The 26,261-nt window shown below is 38.5% G+C and overlaps 1 protein-coding gene and 1 long non-coding RNA gene across 2 annotated transcripts in view; one reads left to right on the top strand and one right to left on the bottom strand.

The window, feature by feature from the left end:
* The window catches only part of LOC142043512 (uncharacterized), a 30,487-nt gene extending 23,659 nt beyond the window's left edge, over positions 1–6,828 (top strand). Inside the window, exons 2-3 of the long non-coding RNA XR_012654061.1 lie at positions 3,803–3,926; positions 6,742–6,828. This is a non-coding gene — a long non-coding RNA (uncharacterized LOC142043512). The remainder of the gene's footprint in view (positions 1–3,802; positions 3,927–6,741) is intronic.
* Positions 1–26,261, bottom strand: part of CNTNAP2 (contactin associated protein 2) — a 1,269,587-nt gene that overhangs the window by 178,012 nt on the left and 1,065,314 nt on the right. Inside the window, exon 15 of the mRNA XM_075054733.1 lies at positions 24,175–24,302. Coding sequence (XP_074910834.1) covers positions 24,175–24,302 — 128 coding nt within the window. The remainder of the gene's footprint in view (positions 1–24,174; positions 24,303–26,261) is intronic.

Here is a 26,261-nt window from a genome sequence, read left to right as displayed (position 1 = left end):
GAAATGAGAAGTGAGCAGTGGGGATGCTCAAAGAAATTATAAGGCTTGCTTTCTCCAGGTGGCCCAAACAATGATCTATTTCTTCTCTGCATGCCTGAGCCTGCAATAAATATACCCCTTCCTATCTATGAAGTTATTTGCAATATATTAAATGGGTTCCAAATGATATTTGATATTCATAAACTCACATGAACATCTTACTGTAATTTCCCAAACTGTTTTTTCCCAGAAGCCTTTGATGAGGAAGGTGGTGGTATTTTCTTTCGTTATGGGGAATGATAAAATTTCACGAATTAGAATGAAAATTAGAGTTTGTGGTCATTCTTTGCAATGCATGCATTTAAATTAAGATGACAACAATATCAAATTGTTTACTGCTGAGGGTGGTAATTAAGCATATGCACAAAAGCAATAACATTTAAGCATGTTAACAGCTTTAATAACAGCAGCTTTACAACCTGTGTTTTGATCTAGTAAGATTAAAACTCTATTCCAAGTTCCAATTTTAAATTTCATTATCTGATTATGCCTAGTTTATTATTAACGTGAGCAAAACAAAGTGCAAATTGCCCAAAGCTCAGTATCTAGGAGGTTTTGGTTCAACCCACTCAAGTGCTAATGCAACTACTTAACCCAAAGGCTTTGGTGAGGAAGTGTGGGGGCAGCATGAAAAAGAACTAGAGTTGGATGCTGCAGATAGGAACCCCATGTCCTTTGCCAGGGCACATCCTTAAAACAGATCCTGGAAAACACATCCTAAATCATTAGACATCAGTACTCACCCAAGAAAACACGAAATGGTACCTTGTACTTCTGTTCTTTGAAAAAGAGTATTCATTCATTCTTATCATTCTTACACTGCTCCCATTATCTACTCTCAATTTTTGTAACCAGGACATGTATTCTACCGTGTCAGTGGCCAGTCAGTTCTCCTCTATGACACAGGCATGTCCTGATTATTTCAGAAGTGAGCTCTTAAAGACCGAAAGAAACCTCCGCACCACTGTAGTACAAATGAAATGAATGCTTAAACTTAAACACATATCACCAAAGAGATGTATAAAATTTACTGATTGACTGTGCAAGCAGGTAACACCCCATAGGTTATGACGACGGTGACTGAAATGCAAAGTACACCTGTACGATGGCACAAACAGTACACATCAGAGTTCTCCATTTGCAGTGGCTGTCCTGAACATACAAACTTTTCCTCTCCGAAATACCACAAGAGCCAAGGGAACAGACTCTCTTTAAATTGTAGACTCAGTCTATATGTGGGTTATATCACGATACTGTGTGCTGTCACACAAAGAATCAACATGACCTGCTGAACATGGAAACCTACACTTTTATGTATACACTATCTTCAGTGGAAAATAGATACCACATCTTAGATCTGGCTTTTGTTTCACACCACAGTTGCAGTGAGGAAGCAATAAGGAAGCTACATCCTACATTCAATCATAAGCTTTTGTGCAACATAGTCATAACTAAGGCCTCATAATTTGACTCTATTTGTTTTGCTTTGGATACAATGAACTGAGATAGCATTGCTGCACTCTCCCAAGGGATGCTAACGTTCACAAAGTTTTCAAAAATTATTAGGAAACATTGGTAATTCACAAAGTTGAATTCCAATTATTATTCTTAGCATTACGGGAAAAAAATAATACTCTAGGACCACAATGTTTCTGGTCATTGTCACATTCAACCAACAGATTTCACTGGCCATTTAGTAATGACACTTGCCTCACCCCTAGAAGAAGACAAAATCCTTGAACTCCCCAGTTATACAGTACAAATATCAGAGCAATCATTGTTGGCTGCGTACGAACAAAGATTCCTCTTCAGTTATGCTAGCTCCTTACAGGTGAGTTAAACATAAGCAACATGTGTTTTAAGTACATTGATTTCCTTGAATGTTATCCATTTCTACTTATTGAAAGTGAATAGTCAGATGTTGTGTGCATCATCAGATGACCTTTACACATATAGCATATTGTCTTATGGTGTTTAAAAACATAAAACTTTTAAACTACATTAATGAAAAGTATGTTTTTCCTTGTTTAGGAGTAATGCAGCTGTCTGTCACTGTGTCTGAATTGAAAAAGAAAAATAGCATTGTTATAGCAGGAACAGCAGAGAAAGGTAGCCTAGTATTTAATTTGGATCAAATATTCACAGTGAGATTACTAATGAAATTGCTCATTTAAAGCTATTGCACTTTTTCTGATAGGTCACTAGAAACTGAAACTAAGAGATTGATTTGTTTTCTTTTTCCAAATTAAAGTAATAGTGAGCATCAAGAGCTAGCTCATGTCACAGAACAAATATGAACTGAATATATCATTTCCTTTGGAGCTAAATAAAAAGATACTCCTCCTTTGCAAAGATTCTACTCTTATATCTATTAAGAATATCACTGAACGAGCCAAGGAAAAGTTATGGGCACATAGGACAAGGACTATATTTTTATTATCTATACAGTACTGGTACTTTACTAAAAATAATTAGAATAATATTAATACTATCACTTCACTAAATCATGACATTCTATTTTAGATTATGGCATTTAAGCATTTTCTTAATGTTAAAAATGGCCATTAAATGCTCTGCTGTACTGGTTTCAATATCATTACCTCCAAGGTACTCAATCTGGGATGACCTCTCCTGTAAGAATTTAGATGTAAAAGTTAAAAAGATAAGAATAGCTGCATCATGTCACACTAAAGGTGCATCATGTCACACTAAAGGTCCATCCAGCTTTGCATCTTTCTTCTGCTCAGGATAACGGCGGATGCCTAGAGAAGAGTACAAGGCCAGGACAAGCAGATAGTAATACTCCCCGTGAATATTTTCTGAACATTGAAAGACCTGTACTTCAAACACTTTGTGATCTGGAAGTGTCAATATATTTGATAACCCTGGGTATGGTTTTCCTCCTTTAATTTGTCAATCCCTTTATGAATCATGTAAAATCCTAGCATCTGTAGTGTCTTGTGGCAAGGAGTTCCCACACCTACTTATTATTGTGTGAGGAAATATTTTTGCCATTACCTCTGCTAAGGGCGACTGAAAATGAAAAGATGCTTTCAGAAAGAGTAGTGTTCATCTGTAGTAAAGTTGTAGTTTGGGCAATTACAACCTATATTCCTAAATTTCCCTAGTAACTTCATGATATTCAACTGGCTTTAAGTTCTCCATATGCTGTTGACCTCTGTATCCTACAGCACTGTAAGTCAGCAGCAAGTAAACTTGTTTGTATTTTAAAAATAGCTTTAGAGTACTTTGGGATTAAAAATACAGCTTAAAAATACAAAACTAGAGCTATTATATTGCTAACAGTCTAGAAATCTCATGGGCTGCATTATGGTGAATATACTTTACATTTCTATCTTATAATTCATATTGAACTTAAGAATCTGGTATGTTTCAGGGAGCTTTTTTTGTACGAAAAATAAAAATGCTTATTAATCTACACTTTACACAATATATGATTAAGTTCATATACTACCCTGGAACCACTTTCACAGTAGAAACAGTATTTTTTTAGCATTTAATTTTTTTCCACATTAAAATAAAACCTGACAATTTACATTCTTCTAACCTGAAAGCATGCCAATGAAAGTTTTTTCATGTATTCACCCATCCCAAATAAAAGATCAGCATCGCACTGAGTGATTTCCATTTCCACTCAAAATTTGAATTCCAACAACTTTTAGTATAAATTTGTATTTAAAATATATTATTGAGGATCAGCAATTGAAGAAAGGGATTTTGATTCCAAAATTTCTGTGCACAGCAGGGCTAATAGAGGCATCTCCAGACAGTTCATCTCTGATGCCTGATGAACCAAAAGTCAATTTGATGAGGAAATGGTATGGCTAGACTTTGTCTCTCCTGCTGAAAACATGAGAGTCCTGAAGGTGAGTTCTCACCCTGTGGGCAAGGCCGAGAACAGGACAAGCTCTGGCACAATGATATGAACTGTGCTTCTGAATGACATGAAGCTCTTTCTGCCCTCACTCTGCTTCCAGCTGTGTATTAATACCCCCCCATACCCCCCCCCCCCCCCCCCCGTTAGAGTTAACAGCATCAGCATTTAAGAATTCTGCTATAGCTATGTTTTTCTGCATAGATGTGTGGGTCATTTGTGTCTCTGAGGTGCCTTTTTTGATGTGCATGTACACTCCGGGCAAAGGACAGAAGAAAATTAACTCACAATATAGGAAACAGGAAATTAAAAAAGGAAAAAAAAAACCCCAAACCACCAAAAAACAACTCCAAGAGGCCAAAGGGGTAAAAAGGGTGAAAAAATAAAAATCAGTCAAGACAGAAATATTGTAAAATATGTATGTCAGATTTTAAATAAATGTATCCTTCCCGTAAGGCCTAGTATTCTTCTGTGTCATGCTTGTAAAGTGCGTTTCTTCCTGCCTTCTCTATTTCAAAGGTATGGAGATGTCAGAACTTTGAAAGTTGAGTAATTTCACAGTGGTCCCTGATAACAGGGATGCAACTGAGCCTGAGATAAGTGTGTCAGTCCTGTAGTGTTGCAAATGCGAAAACTTGGCATAGTCAACTGTCAATAAATGTTGACCTTTTAATGACAGTTACATTGTTTCCTAGATGTATAATATTTTAAGTACTTAAAAAATTGCAAAGCTGTACTCCAGGAATTACTAATTAATCACATGTTACAGCTGGCAGTAGTTCTTGTTGCTACTGTGTCCATTTGATTTGAATCAAATATCTTTGTGGCAAAAGATTTCTTTAAATTGTTATTGGAATAGAAGAAGACAAAGTAATATAAATATGAGTAAGTCAAAATGTATTTAACTGATTTTAAAAAGAGGGAAAATGCTGCATGTGAATCCCAAGTAGTCTTTGCAAGAACTAGCTTTGCTGGAGCGCGTCTTTTCTATAAATTGTAGATGCAGCTGCAGGAAGCAGTATAACTACAAGGTTAAAACCACAAAAATACCTCAAGCAATACATACCTTAAAGTTATGCTATTGGAAAGCCAACAATATCAATTCTAGATTTACACCTGGTAAACCTAATCTGTCTAGGTGAGTCTGAAATCACTTCTATTTACTGCTATACAGATCAGCTTGATGCTGAATACTGGGGCTATGTATGCCTATCTTTCATAAATGTGGAGGTACAAGGAATAAAATAGTGCTTATTTGCAGGCAGCAGAGAAACAACAGGGCTTTGTTTCCATATGCTGTACAAAATTATTAAATGAAACAAAATAACCCAGAAAACACAAGCAAACAAAAGCACACATGCCCAAAAGTCAAGTTATTTATATTGCCCTTTCTGGCAATGTAATGGACTTCCTCCATTTTATAGAACCAAACAAAACCTAACACATCTCCCAAACGCTACTTCAGCTCAGTTTAACCTATGCCAAGTCAGGATCCTAGATGATCTGGAATAAATACCTTGGGTAAACCAACTAAAATAGGTCCATGTATTGAAAAGAATAATAGAGTATCTCATAGCTTTATCTGGCTGCAGCCAAGGAGGTTGTGAAGTTCACTGCAGAATGCTCCCAGAAATGTCAAGGCCATTAGCTACCGGGGTTCAGTGATATCTGTAAGCCATGAAGATGGCTAGTAGTGCAGCCAGCTCTCTGAATTCCTACTGACTGGATCCCTCTGCCCCTCACAATTTTCACATGGGCCTTAACACTCCAAGGAAAAGTAGAAGTCTAAATACCTGGGAGTACTGAAATACAGACTAAGGTAGGCTAAACATTATAACGGACTCTCCTGCTCCCTGACTTCATCCATGAAAATCTAGAGTATGTAAATTGTATTTCCTATACAATCCACCCCCATGTTCTGATACGTAGTTGGATGTAATAGAAATGTTTAGTAATCTGTACCACCAATGGCTAGGATGATAAGAATTATTATCACACTGAATAGCATCCTATGCCATTAATAAGCCCACTGAAGTAAATTATTTGTGAACTAAGGTACAACTTGCTGGATTTGATTATCAGAAGGATTTCTGTGGCATGCAGAGTGTGAGCAGGCATTAACCCCTCTGCTTCTTGGCATGGCTGTGGTCAGATTGAGAAGTGCTGGGATGAGTACAAGGGGGGAGTCAAATGGCTGCAGGCAGAGAGAGGGAAGCAGGCAGGGCTGCAAGATGCTCTGGTATGGTTTACCATGAACATATACAGCAAAATAAAATGTTTCTTGCAGATGGGTGGAGTGGCTTCTTTTATAAAGGAACCATGACTCTCTCTTATGTCTGGGCCTGCTACAGGGGCTGAGCAACAAACCCCAATGCCTCCTTTAGGATAGGTTATAAAATTATGTCTAAGGATTCAGCACCAGTATGATCAGGAATATATTTTCACTGGGAAACCTTCATGGTCCATATTAGAGGCAGTACCATGACTCTGGGTGCAAGGAGGGCTAAAACTGATAACTCCTTTGTGAACTAAATCTTCCTCCTCTTATTTTCAAACATTTGGGTTCTCTCTAAAGCATCCTCCTAAATTCCATCAGGCTCCTAGTGTCTGGGATTTTTAAAACTGTGAATTGAACTTCTAGTTTGGTGGTAAGTATTAGCAAATTTAACTTGAGCTTAATGGTGTTTTTCATCTAGTAATGGCTATTTGAGTTCCCCTAGAAGCTCTTCTCTATCTATGTTGTCAAAGTTGATACCTCTTTTGACTGCCTTCATGTCTTGAACAGTGTTTTCTCTGTTCATTTACAGACCACTGTGTGAAAAGCAGCCTCTGGAAATGGCTGGTGTGCAGCATATCGTAGTCTACAAATCTGATACAAAAAGATACCATTAAACCTTTTAAAAACTACAGGCAGCCCTGCTATTTGCATCTACTCCTTGCAGAAACAACCTGGTGCTCTTCAAACTAAGTTAAAGGTCCACAGTGCTACCTGATGTTAATGGGCACATATTTGCTATCACCTACTTGATTATCCTCACTGGGCACCAGTATGTGATATTAGGAGTACTACACAGGTGACTCTGCCCACAGAAGTATCAATTGGAAGGAGGCACAGGAGAGTGATGGGTAAGGGAAGGGGGTGCATAAAAAAAGTGTGATGCAAAGCCTCTCATTTGTAGGGACAAACAGGTCTATGCTCATGTCTCAGAAGGCTTTGGCCCCCTTACTGTGTGAGAACTGCATGCAGCACAGACCCTTGGAGCAGCAGGGTACAGCCCAAAGGCTGGAGAGCTGCAGAAGGCACAATTGCAGAGGCTCTGCTTGCTGATCCCACTGCCTGCTGTCTCACCCCCAAGGACAGTCTGTGCCTGAAAGCTGCAGGAGAGCTCTTATGTTCAATTTATTTCAGTATACGTGATAATTTAATTTCCCATCAAATGTAACAGGAAGTATGTGTATTTGTCCCAGCAATTTCTACCCACAATGTGTGTTCATTCATTACCCACTCAGCTATCTGTCTTTAATTAGTTCCTCAGCTGAGTACTCCAAGCTGTGCTGTGCACGTCTGGAATGTTTCTTGTTTTACTAATGAATTTAATTTCAGGAAGCTCCTTGATCATAGCTCAGTCACTATGAACTACTGACTCTTCATGTGTAAATAAAAGGGAAGAGATGTGGAGGGCCCCAGGCTTGCTTTCTGTGATAAGTGATGATGTTTACTTGCCTAAGTCTCTTCAAGAGAGTGAGTACAACTAGGAGACAGGGGACAAGGAACAAGGTGGAGAGATAAATCTACAGCATAAACCACCATTTCTCTAAAGATCTCAAGGGAAAGGTCTAGTCTAATCATTCTTCCTACTATGCATATTTAATACAGTCAGCAGACTTCAGAATCCCTGGAGCCCAGAAAAATAAATTTTGCAGGTGGACTCTAGAAACATCCAAATGTTATTTATGAATAATTTTGCTTCTTACTTTCTGAGCTTGCAGAAAAAAAATAATTGTGTGGCAAGTCATGGAGTAATTTCCTTATTTTCATGCATGGTATTGCATAGAATAAGGCTGATATGAATTGAGGCTGATAGCCTTACATGTTATGTTTTCTTTCAACATCAAAAAGTATTTGTTGGAGGCAGGACACCCTTTTGTTTTGTCCTGATAAATCACTAAGCGCATATGCAATTTCCTATTGGTTTTGGATCTTTCCTGGTTTGGGGTTTTGCTCATTTATTTTTGGATGTGAGTGGAGATTAGTAGCCTGAGCCCTGGATCCCTAGCAGTAGCTCTGTTGCTAATTACAAAGGAATGGAAATGCTTGAGATGGCCTTTAGGTCAATTCTAACCTTGACCATGTAGAAGCACGATGATTATCTTTTAGCATCTGAGTAACCTGAATGGAATGAAGGACTGTGGTCAGATTTCTATACAAGAATGGATCTGATACTTGGGAAAGTCTACCAGGATGATTAGTGAAAGGAACACATTTTACAAAAAATTAATTAGAAGAGTTTGGCTAGGTTAGTTTAGATAAAACATTGTGAGGAGACAAGATGACACTTCATGAATACATTTTGGAAGTACTGATGAGGAAGCAAGATGTATTTAAGCAAAAGATTAGTATAGGTACACTATCAAAAGGATAGAGATTGGACATGAATTCATGTTGATTGCAAATTAGAAGTTGTTTTCTATCTACCTGAGGAGTGACACACTGAAATACTTTTGCAGACAGAAGACTTACACAATGGGATTTTGATAAGTTTATGGAAGTGATTCCAGGAGAATTGATGGAGATGATAGGCAATACAGCTCCTGATATATGTGCTTAGGTCTCTGGTTTGTTAGGATGTCCACAAGAGGTTGAAAAGAGATTGGATTACTGTTTACAATATAGATTGTATTGCTTCCACACTACTGAAGATCAGGAATTTATTTTTGTGTTGAAATTCCTTTCCTCTATACACTATAGATTTGCGATTACTAGACAGACACAATCAAATCATGCTGGAGCCTCTCAGCTGCTTGGCTATGTGGTTGGCAGCAGTTAGAGAGAACTGCCATATGTGGAAAGACATCTTCTGTGTTGGTTGGGCTACAGCATCAGCAGTAGTTATCTGTTAGCAGGATGGTCCTGTACAACCCAGGAGAACGAGAGGCCTGACTTCTAGATCTTGACTCATGAAAATGAATCAGCATGTGATCTCTGCCCTTTTCCTGATTCACAAGGTATATATTTAACAAACATTCAAGGACTGAAGCATGTGACATATGAGGAGCTGAGGGAACTGCGTTTGCTTATCTTGAGAAAGGCTAGGAGGGGAGCTAATTGCTGCCTTCACTGCCTAATGGGTAGTTCTAGAGAAGACAAATCCAGGCTCTTCTCAGAGGTGCAAAGCAAAAGATCAAGAGACAACAGTCACAAGTTGCAGCACAGAAAATTCACACTGGAAAATATTTTCACAATTAGAGTGGTTAAGCCCTGGAACAGGTTGCCCAAAGAGATGGCAGAAACTACATCCTCAGAAATTTTCATAAAATAAATGAATAGAAAAGGCTTTAAGCAGCTTGGTTTGGGTTTGAAGTTAGTCCTGCTTTGAGCAGAAGATTGGACTGCATGACCTCCGTAGGTCCATCCAACCTAAATTAACTTATGATTTTAAGCCTTATTCTTCCAACTGAGCTCAGAAGCACTTGCAAAATATCTTAGATTTTATGATCTTTAAGAATTTAATGTCTTGCTCTGGATGGTAAGAAAGATATAAAACAATTTGCAACAGCAGAATAAAATGTTGCTTTTTTTCTGTGTCATCATCTGTATTGGGTTTGCATGGCGAGGTTTTGGTAGCAGGAGCGGTTACAGGGGTGGCTTCTGTGAGAAGATGCTAGAGGCTTCCCCCATGTCCTACAGAGCCAATGCCAGCCAGCTCTAAGACCCATCTAGGCATTGTGGCAGGACATTGCTGCCTGGGTAGAACACATGGCTCTAAAGGTACATCATGTAGATGCTCAAAAGCCGTGCCACTGAAGAGCATAGAAATAACGAACAGGTAGACAAGGCTGCCAAAATTGAACTAGCTCAGGTGGACCTGGACTGGGAGCATAAGGGTGAGCTATCTGTACCTTGATGGGCCCACGAAACATCAGGACATCTAGGGAGAGATGCAACATATAGATGGGCTTGTGATCGAGGGGTGGACCTGACCATGGAGGCCATCACACAGGTCACTCATGAATGTGAAACAAGTGCTGCAATCAAGCGAGCCACCAGAGTAAAGTCGCCCTGGAACAGAGGGTGGTGGCTGGGTTTTTGATATGGGGAGGACTGGCAAATTGACTACATTGGACCACTGCCATGAACACATCAAGCAAGAGCTACATACTCACGATGGTGGAAGCAACTACTGGTTGGCTAGAAACATATCCTGTAAACCATGCCACTGCCTGAAACACCATCTCAGGCCTTGAAAGACAAATTTTATGGCAACATGGTGCCCCAGAAAGAATTGATTGAGACAATGGGACTCATTTCTGAAATAACCTCATAAGCTTCTGGGCAAAGAAACACGTCATTGAGTGGGTGTACCACATGCCCTATCACCCACAAGCATCTGGAAAAATTGAGAGATATAATGGACTGTTAAAGACTATATTGAAAGCGCTGGGCAATGGGGCATGGAAACACTGGGATACAAATTTAGCAGAAGCCACTTGGTTAGTTAACACCAGAGGATGTGCTAACCATCCTGGTCCTGCCCAAACAAAACCCCTACATACTGTGGGAGGAGATAAGGTCCCCGTAGTGCACATGGGGAAGTGGCTGGGGAAGGCAGTGTGGATTTCTCCTCCCATGGGAAAAGGCAAACCCATTCGTGGGATTGTCTTTGCTCAAGGACCTGGGTGTACTTGGTGGGTAATGCGGAAGAACGGGGAGACCCAGTGTGTGCCTCAAGGACATTTAACTTTGGGGAAAAAATAATCTGTGATGTGAGTTGTATGTTGTAGGAAGTAATGTAGCAGGAATGACCTGAACTGCAGAGGAGTGAACTTTGCAAGGAACCAGACAAGTGCAATGGTGATCCAGACCAAGCCAGTGTTGGTGCCCAACAATCAAACATACTGCTTCTCCTGTCCTGACCACCCATCTTGACAGATGGGGCCCAAGTCATAGCCTGTGTGTGAACATCTGGAGGAGTGGAAGAAGCCCATGGAATATCTATCTGCTAAAGGACAGGAGGTAGTAGTTAATAAGAACATATAAATCTGTATGTTGGGTATAGAAGTGGTTGAAATATGTAGTTTCAGTTGTAAGTGTTGGTAAGAAGGGATTTCAGTAAAGAGAATTAAATACAATGGCGTAGTTAGAAAATATATGTGTAAATTATGTGGGACCTGAGTATGACGCAAATGGTATGGAATAAGGGGTGGAGATTGTATTGGGTCTGGCTGAGATGGAGTTAATTCTCCCCATATCAGCCCTCATAGTGCTGTGCTCTGCAACAGTAGCTAGAAAGGTGTTGATAACACACCAGTGTTTTGGGTACTGCTAAGCAGTGCCACCACAGCATCAAGGTTGTCTCCCCAACATTCCCCGCCCCCCCCCCCAACAGAGGGCTGGGGCTGGGCAAGATCTTGGCAGGGGACATAGCCAGGACAGCTGACCTAAACTAATCAAACAGATATTCCATACCGTATGACATCAGCTCAGCTATAAAAGCTAAGTAAAGGGTGATGGAAGGGGGGCATTTTCATTTTCGGGAACAACCACTACGCGTACTGAAGCCCTGCTTCCCAGGCAGTGGCCAGACATCGCCTGCTGATGGCAAGTAGAGAATAACATCATTTGTTTTCCTTTGGTTTCACACATGCAACCTTTGCTTTCACTTTATTAAACTCTCCTTATCTTGACCCATGAGCCTTTTGTTACATTTTCTCTCCCCGTCCAGCTGAAGAGGGGGAGTGATAGAATGGCTTTGGTGGACACCTGGTGCCCAGCCAGGGTCAACCTACCACATCTTCAACAGATTTTCTGACTGGAAGGTGGCATATTCTCTGCTTTTGAAATATTGCTGTCCTGGTTTTAGCTGGGATAGAGTTAATTGTCATCTTAGTAGCTGGTATAGTGCTATGGTTTTGAGTTTAGTATGAGAAGAATGCTGATAACACTGATGTTTTCAGTTGTTGCGAAGTAATGTTTAGTCTAAAGTCAAGGTTTTTTCAGCTTCTCACGCCCAGCCAGTAAGAAGACTGGAGGGCACAAGAAGTTGTGAGGGGACACAGCCAGGACAGCTGACCCAAACTGGCCAAAGGGGTATTCCATGCCGTGTGATGTCATGCCCAGTATATAAACTGAGGGGAGTGGGGGTGGGGGGATCACCACTCAGGGACAACTGGGTGTCAGTTGGCAAGTGGTGAGCAATTGCATTGTGCATCTCTTGCATATTCCAATCCTTTTATTATTACTATTGTCATTTTATTAGTGTTACCATTATTATTAGTTTCTTCTTTCCTGTTCTATTAAACTGTTCTTATCTCAAGCCATGAGTTTTACTTTTTTTTTCCAATTTCCTCCCCCATCCCACTGGGTGAGGAGGGAATGAGTGAGCAGCTGCATGGTGCTTAGTTGCTGGCTGGGGTTAAACCATGACAATTGCTTTATTGTTGTGATTGATATCGTTGGCTTCTATATGTTCTCTTCGAACAACTGGTAGTTTCCCACCCCCATCACCCTTTGGAAAATATTTTCAGTACAATGCAAAACAATTTTATCAACTAAGGGCTAAAAAGAGAAAGAACTACAATGAAACTCTACACATTTTTATTATTTAAAGATTCAAACAGTTCATGGATTAAAGCAAAACCTCAACAAAACACCGTTTCTTTCTTGTTGCCATGGGAAGTTGTTAATAAGTTGCTAACAATGACACACCCATCTCTTGAATTTACAGCTTCAGATGCTGGTTTCCATTTTTCTCAAATCTTGCTTATTGCTTTAAGCATCTTAATTTTATTTGGTTGTATCTTGGACTACTACAGATTTTCTGAGACTGGGATAGCTGCAATGCACTGTATGATAATAATATTTTTATTTAATAACTGACTGTTCTTATGGGATCCTACAGTTACCTTATGATATTATGGAGAACAATCAGATTAGCCACCTGAAATATAGTGTGTGTACAGAGAACAGGAGAGAGCTCTCTCTACATGGTGATATTCAGAGATAAACTTCAGAATATGGATGGGTAGAATATCAGTTAATCATCTTATAAATTAAGCAGGATTGAAGCTACTGCAAGAATGTTTATTTTTAGTTTACAAAAGCAAAAGCACACATGTCTCTATCTCAGCATAGGGAATTACTTTGCATATAAAGAAAGGAAAGAAGGAGTGTCTGTCCCGTGAAGCAAATATTTAATTTAGCTACATATTTTCTAACAAAACCTTGTCATTGTTACAAAACATTGAAGCTTTTGAAAGTTTTGAAAGAAACTGAAAGTTCATTGAAACCGTTCATGAAATGTAACTACACTGAGCTGATTGTTTTGAAAATTTTACTCTTATTTGAACATCTAAAAAAGTCTTTTAGTTCAAAACCTATTTATTTACAAAATATAATTAAACAGTGATGAAAAGGCTCTTTTCTAAAATGTTCAAAGTCAAAATCACAATGATGTCCTTCCATCAATGGGAATTGAGCTTGATAACCAACATGTTCTGTTTCAAATGATTTCTTATGTTTTTCAGCATTGGTATGGCAAGTGTTTTTGAGAGTTTTCTCTCCTTTTGGGATGGTGTTGTGTTTAACCCCAGCTGGCAACTAAGCACCTTGCTCACTTCCCCCCCTGCCCCCAGAGGGATGGGGGAGAAAATAAAAAAAAAAGTAAACCTGATGTTTTGAGATAAAGACAGTTTAATAGGACAGACAAGGAATGGAAAATAATAACAACAACAGAATATACAAAACAAGTGACGTACAATACAATTGCTTACCACCTGCTGACTGGTGTCCAGCCAATCCCCAAGCCGCGGTGTCCCCCAGCCAACTCCCCCCAGTTTATATACTGGACATGACATAATATGGTGTGGAATACCCCTTTGGCTCATTTGGGTCAGCTGTCCTTGCTGTGTCCACTCTGAACTTCCTGTGCACTCCCAGCCTCCACTGGCAGGTCAGTATAAGCTGAAAAATCCTTGACTTAGTATAAACACTGCTTAGAAACAACTGAAACATCAGTGTTTTATCAACATTCTTCTCATCCTAAATCCAAAACACAGCACTATACCAGCTACTAGGAAGAAAATTAACTTTATTCCAGTCGAAACCAGAACAGATTGGAAATTAAAGTATTTTTTTGGAAAAATCCCTACTCTACCATGTTTTTGGAAGCATCCTTCTTTTCCTGGAAGATATCCTGCCAGCTTGGATCAACTTTACTTCTGCCTGCATCTGAAATACGAAGATACAATAACAGTTCATAACAATAAATTGTTTTAAATTTAACCTTATCATAGCAAATCTAAAATAAATGCAGTGATAAGGCAAAAGTTTTGCATCCACACGACTTCATGAAACCAAGGATAAATAATAAAATACAGATACACTGTGCATGCTGGAAATCAATTAGTAAAAAAAAAGGCTGAAAAGGAGATTTTGAAACCTTAAGTCACTATTGCCTCTCCTTCCATAACTGCTTCCTTGAAAGCTGTTCTCATGAAAAATATTGTTCTTCTGAATTAGACCAAATCAGAGGTGCAGATGATTCTTTGCAAATGAGAGTTGAAATACAGGTATATAAAAATGTTAGGATTTGCTGCTTAATATTGTAAATCTGAAAGCTTCATGATTCTGCAAGCTTAGCTAAGACTTTTGAAGTACAGAGCACTGTAAGCTCCTAACAGTAAATGGATAGAACTGCCTTGAATTGGTTTAATGCACCCTCTCCCAATTTTGTAAAGGATTTTCCTCTCATCTCCTTTTAATTCTATCTGAGCTGATTTAAAGTTAAAACCTTGACTAAAATTATCAGCATTTTCAAATTTCTTATTTTTTTGCCTTAAAGAACCAAGTAGGTACCTTACAAAAGATAAGTTTTTAGCAAAGAAAAGAGTAACAACAAAGGAGAATTGCAACCTTTCCTCTGAAACCTGCTCTCTAAATATTGAATTTATGGCACTTCACAGGTTGCAACTTTAATTTGGAACCCAGCATATTCAAACCCAGAAATTTAATAGTGGAAGTTCTCCATGGCATCATCAATGGAAAAGGGAGTACGTAGGCATTTCTTCATATTTCTCTTACAGTTTTCAGCCCTTTCCCCCCACATTTGCAAGTTTTTCCAAAGATGACAAAGGTCAGAAAAAATGTTAAAAAATAGATCAGAGAAAAGAAATAGGAGGTTAATTCTTCACATTGTATCTATTCTAGTTCTCTCAAGCTATTGTTATATTCCCTTTTCCCAGTTCAGACTTCTAATCACTTGCCCAAAACGCACAACTTTGCAAGCCTGTGTTAACAGGTACTAAAGCTGTTCCTTTGGGAACCATGTCATAGATCTGCATAAAAATCTAGAAGGACCTGCTGCTTCTTTGAGAGAAGGATCAGGATACATTCCTTAGAAAATCCTGCTAAGCACTGAGTGGGACATGATATACACACCAAATACTGTGTATATATACATGTAATAGGACTCAATGACAGGAGTGTTTTGAACAGAAGCTATCAGAATTCAGCCCTACAATTAAAGGACAGGGAGAGGAACCTGCAGGATGAGAAATCATTATGAAGTGCAGCTGTGATTGTGGAATACATACCTGACCCTCCTTTTTTATTCAACCATTGGATAAAAAAGTTCAGCTATTTTAAAATCTTGTATTAAGACATAATTAGAGTTAACTTGGTTTCCTAGTACAGAGATAAATGGTGCAAGTTTAACGAGCATCAAGGGTCCCCAACTTCTTCTTCTTTATTAGTTTCTCCATCTTGGAAGTTGGGCATTTCTTAGTTTTACTGAGTTACTTTGTCTTGTGTGCCAGGTGTTGGGTGCTGTGAGGTTAGACGAGCTCCTTTGTAACTGGATATCCTCCATCCTGCTGCCACTCACCTACCTATGTCTAAATGAGACTCAATTTGCATAACTTACACATAGCGATGAACAAGACTGACCTCACTCTGCCTCACCTTCAACCATTTTTTGCCTTCTTCTGTTCTTTCTGCTCTTTAAATATCAGTCAGTGCTGCAGGAATATGCAGGCCAAAAGTATTAAAGTGAGAAAGAGTTCCACCTAAAAAATGAATATAGATAATTTCCTCCATTTTATACCTCATTTTCAGGTTATTCAGGCTTATGGGGTGAAATTTAAATGTGACTGTATATTTGTGCATGCAATTGACAGATTCCAGCAGCTTCTCATTCCCCGGTTTAGTCTTGGGTTCTCCTAGGTCCTTATTGGTTTACTGACATCTCCTTCTCATCACTTCTCTATAAACCGTGGGAATTGTTTCACATTTTCATTCTTAGATTTTGTACCCTACACAATTGCTTTTCTTACTTTGCTATAGGTGAGTGGTAAGATACTAATATGCATTACATTCACATAGATGGTAAAATGTTTGAAATTATAATTAAAGGACAACTTTAACAGGATTCAAGCTGAATATGAACAGCTACTGTATGTCATCTATCAGACTAACGACTCTTTGCTTAAATTCCCCAGGAATTTAGAGACAATACTTTACATGAAATGCTTCAGATACTTCTTTTTTTTGCCTTAAAGAAGATAAAAATAACCTGTAATATAATCATAATGATGAGGCGAATTTGAATAAAATTAGCTCTAAATTGCATTTGAATTCTGTATCTCTGAAACATAAAGCTCATAACTCCCCTATGGAATTTCACCATTTTTTCCTTTTACAATCAGTTGGAGAATTGATCATGGGCATTGATTGCCATATGTTTTCATTACTTCAACAAATACATAAAGAGAGTAAAATTTATTAGTGCTTTGAAATTCAAATGAACTGCCTTCTGTAGTTTATACCAACATAAACATTTAGGTAGAAATGAATACATGTGAGAATTAATTAATAGTAGGCAGGTCCATTCCTCTCTTAAACCAGGTAAAATGTCTCTGCCACCATGTGGTTTACATTTCATGATGAATCTGGGAAGTTTGGAGATGTAAATTGTGGAACTGTGTTATTCCTCATACCTAAATTGAATATATGTGTAAAACAGATGTGACTTTCATTTTAAAAGCTAGTAAAGAGTGCACAGAAAAAGTAACTGGCAGGAAGGTATACAATAAAGATGACAAGCATTAAATATATTTCCCCTCAAAAGAGATACTCAGCATATTGCTTTCTTGTCCTTAAGGAAAAGTCTCCAGCAATATAAATTGTATTCATAATGAAAATACACACTAAATGACAGTGTAATCTATAATACTTTCATACACCACCAGGTACAGGCAAAAGTGTCATAAATCTCGCTCTTCTGAACCAAACACTCAGACTCTGCCAGATCTTGGCAAAGCTTGAAAAGGTTTAAAAAGAAGGGGTCAAACTACATCAAGAGTCAACGCTTGTTGTTAAAAGGATCTCTCTTCTGTATGTTCTAACAAGATCAGTTCTATACAAAGGTTTTCTTTTTCCTTTTTTTTTTTTTTTTTACCTTGGATTACTGACTTGCATATGGCACAATCTGTATGGGGCACTGATCTTCCCAAGATGCCAAAATTATAATTTTAACTCTACTTGTCCTTTATTCTCTTGCACTATTTGCAGGCATCCTGCTCCTTCAGTCAGACATAAAAAGACATAACCTTCTAGGACAATGGTTAAATTTTATGTGATCTGTACTTCTTCCTGCTCTGTGAGGTGAATAGCGCTCATGGGAAGAGTTTGCCTTCAGAAAGCAAACAGAACAAAACCTGACAGTCAGTGGGATACATTAGAGAAAATTCATATATGACCTATGACTCAATATGATTTATGTTAAAACTGGGTCACTTTATAAGTGTTTATTCCATGATACACTTGTATGCAAAGTTTGAACTGAAAGAGAATTTTATGGCCATGTTATAAACCTTAGAAAAAGGTGTTTTACCATAGAAATGTTGACAGTTTATAATGACTGCATGAACACAGAAATCATTAATCTTACCAATTCCTTGTTGGGTTTCTGAGATTATATAAAAGGAATCTTACATTCAGTGTGGTATGTAGAAAGAGCTTTCAATGAACCTTGCAGTGCTCTAGAGACTATTTCCTCCCAATTTTCTAGGCCAAAATGTCTCCTGCTGTACAAACGCAAAGGAGTAGGAGAAAAACATCTAGAATGATTAGCTCAGATTAAGTATTATCAAGAAGAAAGAAAATATTTTTTTGAACTTAAATAATTTCAGCCATACATGTTCAAATGCTGTTCACACTGCCTACCACCCCCCATCCCCCAAACCTCAAGACAATTCCAAGCTGATTTGCAATTCCAGAGACTTTAAGTCTTCTCATTTTGGTACTGTCCACCATGGATCATCTAAGGTAGAGCTTATCTTGTTGAAAACTTACATAACAGTACGTTATAAATTAAAGGTTTTTGATTTACAACATCAGAGAATCACTTTTAAGTGTGATTATAGTGCTTCGGAGAATTGGTTGCAAACGAAAAAGGATGACAGAACTACCAGCCAAAAAGCCAGCACTTGGAGCACTTTGCTGCTTAGGAAGGATATGAGAAGATGTGTAAGAGAAGCCATGAGAGGACATACTCTATCCTATGTCCACATGGTTGTTTTTTTTGGGGGGGGTGGGTATCACTGGTCTTAATTTTAATTTGATACAGTGTTTTCACTTCCAGTAACCTCTAAGACAAGTCACTATATTACTGGAATGTTGTCTAAGATGCAGTAGGAGTAAATCACTTCTACAGAAATTCCAGTTGGATCTTTTACTGATTTAAATTGGTTTTTTGCTGGGGTACTCTCCAGCTTACCTTACCTATGTATGTAACAGTAAACATCACTGCTGGTCTGACTCAGTCAACACATTGCATATCCTACTAGAGAACTGACTTTGTTCATAGGTTTAATATGTAACTGAAAACTGCACTGTAAGGCAGTGCTATTTTTTTTTGAAACCCAGGTGGCACCATCAAAAACCAAGTTCAAGATGTTGAAAGTGTCCTCAATTTGGAATGTAATGAAAATGGACTAAGCATGCATATGAAAGAGTAAATTTATTTTTCATGACAAGTAAAAGTTCTGAGTAACCAACCTGAACATGTGATGCATAAGAAGTACTCAAGGAATACAAAACCACACCTTACCAAGGATATCAGCCTGTAAGCACTGACCCTGACAGTGGCTGTCTTAGATACCTATAGAGTGGTTTTAACACAAACCCAGAGTCACAAAAAATAAATGCCCACATCCACACTACTGTCTGATTAAATAAGCCAACTCTATGGGAAAATTCTAAAATGAAGTAAAAGAGAAAAGCCAGAAGTGATATTTAGAAGTGAAAGAAACAAAGCATCAAATCATGAAAAGAGTAATGACGAGGCATGGTCAAAATCACTGAATAAAAGAACTCAAGGTATATTTCCCCTGAGAACAAACATGCACAGTCACACGCACAGACAGAATCAATGCACTGATGTTAAGAACTGAGTTTTGATTTGTTCCTGAAGTTCTGTCATCTATCAAGGAGACTTTTTTGTCTGTCACTGCAGATCCTACATGAACAGTGCTGATACTGGTCTTCATGAAAACTTAGCTTAGAGAGAACCAGAGTCAATGCAGCTGCTTCCTCCTCCACATTTTGAAGATTAAAGATAATAGAAGTAAAATACAAAAAATGATTCATGGCTCAGAAATTGAAGTCTTACTGGGAGGGTAAAAACTGTACACTAGAGGAGATGGAAAAAACATAAATCTGAGCTGTGTAAAAAACATCTCCCCCTTAAATTCTGTCTTTGCTATAGCTGAAATGGGACAAAAGGAAAATAGGCTCAAGGAGAAAGGCAAATCTAGAGCAGAATAGTCAGTCTGTTCCCCTCTGGGTTCATAAAGAGCAGACTCAAATCAAAATCCTTGGAAGTCCTTGGGAAAAGGATACTCTTAGCAGGTTACAAATATAGGAGCTTTGAGAACATCAGTATTTTCCTAAGGGGAATGAAAAGAAAGTGTTGAAAGGGTGCCAAAAGTCACAAAAGTAATTTTGATTCAATATGATTATTGATGAAATCTCTGTAGCAATAATAGCCCCAACATAGTAAGTAAAGCTCTTCAGTTTGGTTTCAGAAGAAACTACCAGATCTCTTTTTGCAGCCTTCATCTACCACCTCAGGCTGAGCGTAGACAGAAGCACCACCCCCCCCAACATACTTGTGTCCTTCTTTAAAGGGAGACAGCTCAAGGTGCCCCTTTGCATTACAGTGGAATAACATAGAGAGATGGACAAGGTCTTTCTATTACTAGTTGGACAAGGCCAAATGCAGTGGCCCTGAGGAGTCCAGGTGCTATTGCATTAGTATTAGTACAACTGTTTTCCCTGTATCCATTTTTAATTCCAGTTTAGCTTAGAGGATCTTGAGAATCTGCTGATAAACTGGCGTTGCCATTCTGTAAGTACAACACTCATATAGCAGTGGCCAGGAAGGACAGCTTTGCTTTAAGTCTGGGTAGACTTGACATTTGCTCAAAATCGTTACTTGATCTTTGGATGCAAAACAATGCCAAAACCCCCTGCTGAATCCATACCCTTGTTATGCACCTGTTCTCCATAAAATTGGATAAGTCTGCTCTCCTGGTAGGTCACCACTTAGAAAAATCATGAAATATTTAGAAAGCATTCCTCAACAGTAAAATAGCAAAAGGAAAAGAGACATCCTGGATATTTTATCCAAGGTACAAGACAGGCCCCAGGCAAGATTTATGGGATTTTTGCCACAATGACCAGATGAGTCTTCATCATTCTGGTAGAACATGGCAGCTTAAGCAGATCTTTAGAGGGGTAATACAGGTCCTTTTTGCTGACTACTTTTCAGGATGCAAATAGTGTTTTTTGAGGTGCAGTTAAATATGAAAAATAATTCTGGAACACAAAGATGGATAATCATGCATGGCCAAGTTTTCTGATTTTATTTCCAATAATAGCTACCATCCAAGCTTGCCCAGAGCAGCCTTAATCAGTTCATTAATCAGGGGAATAGAAAAATGAAATTGTAATTTGTGGGACCAAAATAAAATCTATATTTCTGAGAGAAGAATCTAGTGATTTTTGCAATAGGAGAAGAATTACAATTCTGAAATAAGTGTACTACATTCCTAATGTTCCTTGGTTTGTGTCAAACAAATGGCACCGAGATGAATGATTTTCAGATTTACTTTGGTCAGTCAATAGTGTAGGAATGGTTAATTGTTGTGGCCCCAATTGATTAATTGATTCTTCAAGAACTTGATCGGTATGGGAGGAAGGGAACTGCATGAAACAACACATATCTTTGCTTTCTTTAATCGTCCTTGCCCTCAAATAGCCAGCTTTCAGCTGTCTATTCTTATGGACTGCAAAGGCCAGCAGTTGTGCTGTACTTTTACAGTTCTCAGGTACAGCTATGACTGAGTCTAGTGACATGTCAGTGTCTCTAGATGTTACACAGAAGTAGCTAGGAAATGCGTGGCAAATTATACTGTAATTCTGATGTGAGAATATGGCCCTTCACGTGCTGCAAAATATCACTGAACTATGGGTCGATACATCACATGCCATGGACAACCCTGAGGGCAATATGAGATAAGCTGTCACAGTACTGGCACGCTTTACAACCACAATGAGAAATCTTTCTAAAAAGGTATATTTTTATTTGATTGGTTAGGCATTCTTACCTTTTCCATCTTCCTTCCAGCCAGATCAAAAATCTGTATTTCTTTGCCAGTCTTCACACTTCTAACTGAATTTCATTTCCCACCTTCAAAAATTATACAATGATAACTACACACAAAGCACATGCAACTGAGCGTCTTGTGCTGTGATGAGAGTCAACACCTTTAGTAATAATAATGTTGGTTTTGATGTGTGTAATGCACCAAATATGGATTAATTGTTTTTTAACTCCCTTTCCCCAAATTCAGCACTTTGGATCTTTCTTCCCTTTGGAACAGAAGCATATTTTGAAATTTTGGCATTTTCCCCAGGACAGAAACCTTGTGTTCCACAAGCTCTAATCCATGGTGAGACAGTACTGGTCTGGGGTACAGCAGCTGTTGTATATGGTCAAGAAAGAATATGAAGGAGAATGCTTAGTAAATGCATTGGGAATACAAAATGGGAGCTTTTACTAACTGCAAAGGACTGGGGTGTATATTATCTCCTGTGAAAAAACTTATACCAGCTTTTTGATAATAATATATGGTCATGGAAGTAAATTCAAATTTATTCATAGGCAAAGATTTTTAAAACTACAAATCACATCTGTAAAGTTCAGACAAAAAATTCAATTAATCAGGATGTTAGGAATACACCCATTCAGATTCCCCAATGGCTGTGTCACTCAGTCACACTCTAATAAAGGCTACTGGCTGCTCAAATGAGGTTTCATTTATACTAATATTTAGAAATGGTTCATACTTTAGACACTGATGTTTCTAGCAGCATTCGGATTCAGGATATGAGGAATACAGGTGCAAGAAAGACGCTATTCATTATTTCTTAGTCATCAGTTGTAAAAGCCTATTAGGAAAATGTTTGTCAAATGTAGCTGAGAAACAAACACAAACTGACCTGTGATTACTCAAACACCATAAATAACAAGCACCAAATAGGTGATGTGAAAGTTTGCAAATATCCCATGATATTTATTTCTGTTTGTTAGGCATCAGATACATTAACAAAAGTTGGAGGGATCATTTGCACAACCCAGGAAGACCACAACCAGAAAAAGAGGTTAAGCACATTCAGTTGTATCACTGAGCAACGGCCTAGGGTTCTGAGGCACCAGACTGGGACCCAGAAAACTCTCCTTTGTACTTGTCCTGCTGGATGACTCCAAGTATGCAATTTCCTCTCAGTTGGGATTAATTACTTTAGCTTAAGGCAGGGATAATGATACTGACCTCCTTTGTAAAGGACTTTTAGAAACATGCAGATAGAAAGCATGTAGCTGTAAAGGGGCAGAGGAGGAAGGAGAAACCATACTCATTCCTGTTGTGCTGTGTTAGATGCTGGTTAGAACCAGGTTGTTCAACCTGCAGGTACTATACCCACCCATTCAATATTTCTACATCACTACAATCTCATAGGCTGACTTATAGCACTCTTTAACAGCATCTGAGGATGGATTTTATATTCCTTATAGAGCACACAAATATTAGTTATTGTAAATTAAATCAGGCAACCTCTCCTTATTGCACCTCTTGTAACAGAAGGGCCTTCAAATACAGAGAACAAGTATAACATGTGTGTCAACTGCATAGATTTTAAGTTTTTGAAGTGTGATTTAAAAGGACCTTAAGCAGTTGCTCTGCCTTCAGTGGTGAATTTCACCTTCTGAAATATAAAATAGATTGAAGGGAGAATACAATTCTCCGCTCTGCATCCTAACTTTTTTTGTGTGTGTGAAGTGGAAATTTATCCATTATACTGATTTACTCTACCACTTGCTGATCAAACTGCAGGATGTATACCTCCTATCAGCACTCAGCCTGGAAATCAGAGACTACTACAAAAAACTCCCAATGTTTTACATGGAAATGTCTACCCCGATATGGTTAACACTTGATGACAATCTTGTCAAACTTTATACACCCGTAAACAGAGTTTACAGTGATAAGTTTTGCCATCATGCTACTATTTATATCCCATAAACATAGTTTACAATGATATGCATAGCAATGATAATGACACTGACAAGAGCACTCAACAGAAGCACAGATGTTGAGAGATGTTCTTATGCAATCTGTATTACTTCTTGTATCTACATACACTTAGTTGAATAATCAAAGTTGCCACATTTATGATAAAATAAAGAAAAATATCAATATTTTAAATGCAAAGATGAGCCATTATACGTGCAGTTTCATAGACAAAATTTCTCACATCACATCATGGTTTCATAGAAAAAAGTCTCTGAGTAGACAACCACTTCTCTAAATTTGCATGGGGTGTCTACATAGTTACCAATTTCCAATTTAGTTTGCTTTACTCTACCCAGGAGAAAGTGGAAGAAAACCAGCCAACTTACGATCTCCTTGACAACGCACAGGACCCACAGATATCTTGGCTTCAGACCCAGGCCGGTCAACGTCTCCAACCACTACCTGACTCACTGGTAGGTGCTCTTTGTATGACAACATCCCAGTGTCTTTTCTCCTGAATTACAGAGAGAGAGAAAAAGAAAACAAATGTGACATATATTAAAATAGTTTCTTTGATCATTATTATTGTTCAGTGAACTAAGCACCAAAAGCATAAGTATGCAACAATTATACCAGTACAGTGTTACCATCTAAAAACGTGTCTCAAACAACATCAGTTTGAGCAATAACGCTGCCTGTTTACTGGAAAACAGCTGGAAAGCAGCTACTGTCACCCAGGAACAGAGTCAGAGTAGCACCTTGCTTTGTGGCCAGTCCTGGACTCAGCTGGGCTTCTGTGGGTCTACCTGCTTTCCAGACTGAGCAGCTCCATACTAGTGGGTAACACTTTGCTGTTGATCTTCTTGCTGATGTCTTCTGAGAGGGAAAAAAATCCAAATCCTTCCTAGAACTGTATCTTTTTTGCTCTAGTTGCTGCCAGTTATTATCCTAACAATACAACCTCTGCCTACCAAGGAAACAGTGATTCTTTTATATTTAACATTTTTAGTATTATATTAAAAGAGGGAAATTAAAGACTAATTATCTGAAAAGGCTTGTCACCTTAGTTCTGTCATTTCTAACACTAAGTGCCTAAGTCCAAAAAACCCTAAACTTGTCACTCTAACCATGAGTATGCAGCTCAAACCCCATTTTAGTTAGCAAGATCACTAAAATTCAATTTATAGTCATGTCTAAAAGCTCCTCATTTCAACTGCAGTGAGTAACCTGGTGCCTTTTTCATGCCTAGACCAAATCACTATGCACAGTTACAACATTGTTCTTTTATCATTTCAAGAGCTGAATCCAGCTGGCATGTTAAGTGCTAGTTCTTCCAAATAGAAAATAAAACAAACCAAATTTAACCAGGTGCCTTATCTCTCAGGTGCTTTTCCCTCCCTCCCTCCCTCCCTCCTTCCCTCCCTCCCTCTCTCTCTCTCTCCATGAAAACATGAAGGCCAAAAATATCCACACAGGAAAAAATGCACTATACATAGTGTTAGGACTATACCTTTTGACACAAAACAAAGTAAGAGGAAGCAAAATAAATCCATCTGTTTCTCTCTCTTTTTTTCACTCTTTCTTTTAAGCTGTACCCTGCCATGTAATTGAGGACCTAAAGCAAGCAACTTTTTGATCTAAAAATCAATTCCTTTGTTCAAAAATACCATAGGATGAAGGGTGAATTCAGGATCTGGAAAAGTTACTGAAGTGGACAGTGTGACTATAACTGGGAACTTGTAAGGATTTCAGGAAACTGAAAGTCTTTTTCATCTCTAACTTGGATGACTCCATGACCTGACTCATTAGATTGCTAACAACTGGGAAGCACAGCAGGGATCTGCATGATCTGTGGTAATGCTCGGAGTTTTACAGTAGCACTGTGGTATTTTCCAGTAGCATCTCCAGTCATCATCCTCACTGTGTCCTTCTGATGAGATGGAATGCAAAACATTCTCTTTAAAAGAAGCACAACTAAAGTAATAAAGAAAATAATCATCACATTTTCGAACGATAGTTCATTGGAACTTGTGTCTGTTCTCTGTGATGAAGAGAGTAATTAAGAGATTTAATTACTAGAGTTTTTCAAATAGTAGATTACTCTTTTCCTTAATCTGAATGTTCTTCCCCTTCAGAGCACCATTAACCCTCTCTGGCTGGACACAGCTACACCAGGTGCTATGTTGGTGAGGCTGCTACGGAGGACTGCGAGAAAGGAAGGAAAATGGAGAGAAATAACCCTTGCAGGCTGCTTCTGCAGACTGTGCTAGGTTGTAGCATACTGCTTTTCAGCCACAGATTGCAACACCCTTTACAAAGGTATCGTATTCATCAATTTGGAGGCAAGTGATATAAGAAAAGGGAGATCAAAGGACTTTCCCTTTAAGAAAGAAAAGCGTGAATAACAATAGCCAGGTATGTAGACTTAATCTTCCATCTCTGCTAAAGACCTGTATCCATGGGACCCACTCCC

The sequence above is a fragment of the Buteo buteo genome, chromosome 2 (genome assembly GCF_964188355.1).
Source record: "Buteo buteo chromosome 2, bButBut1.hap1.1, whole genome shotgun sequence".
Classification (NCBI taxonomy): domain Eukaryota; kingdom Metazoa; phylum Chordata; class Aves; order Accipitriformes; family Accipitridae; genus Buteo; species Buteo buteo.
Note: the sequence above shows the minus strand (reverse complement) of the source record. Positions and strands in the feature narration are given on the sequence as shown.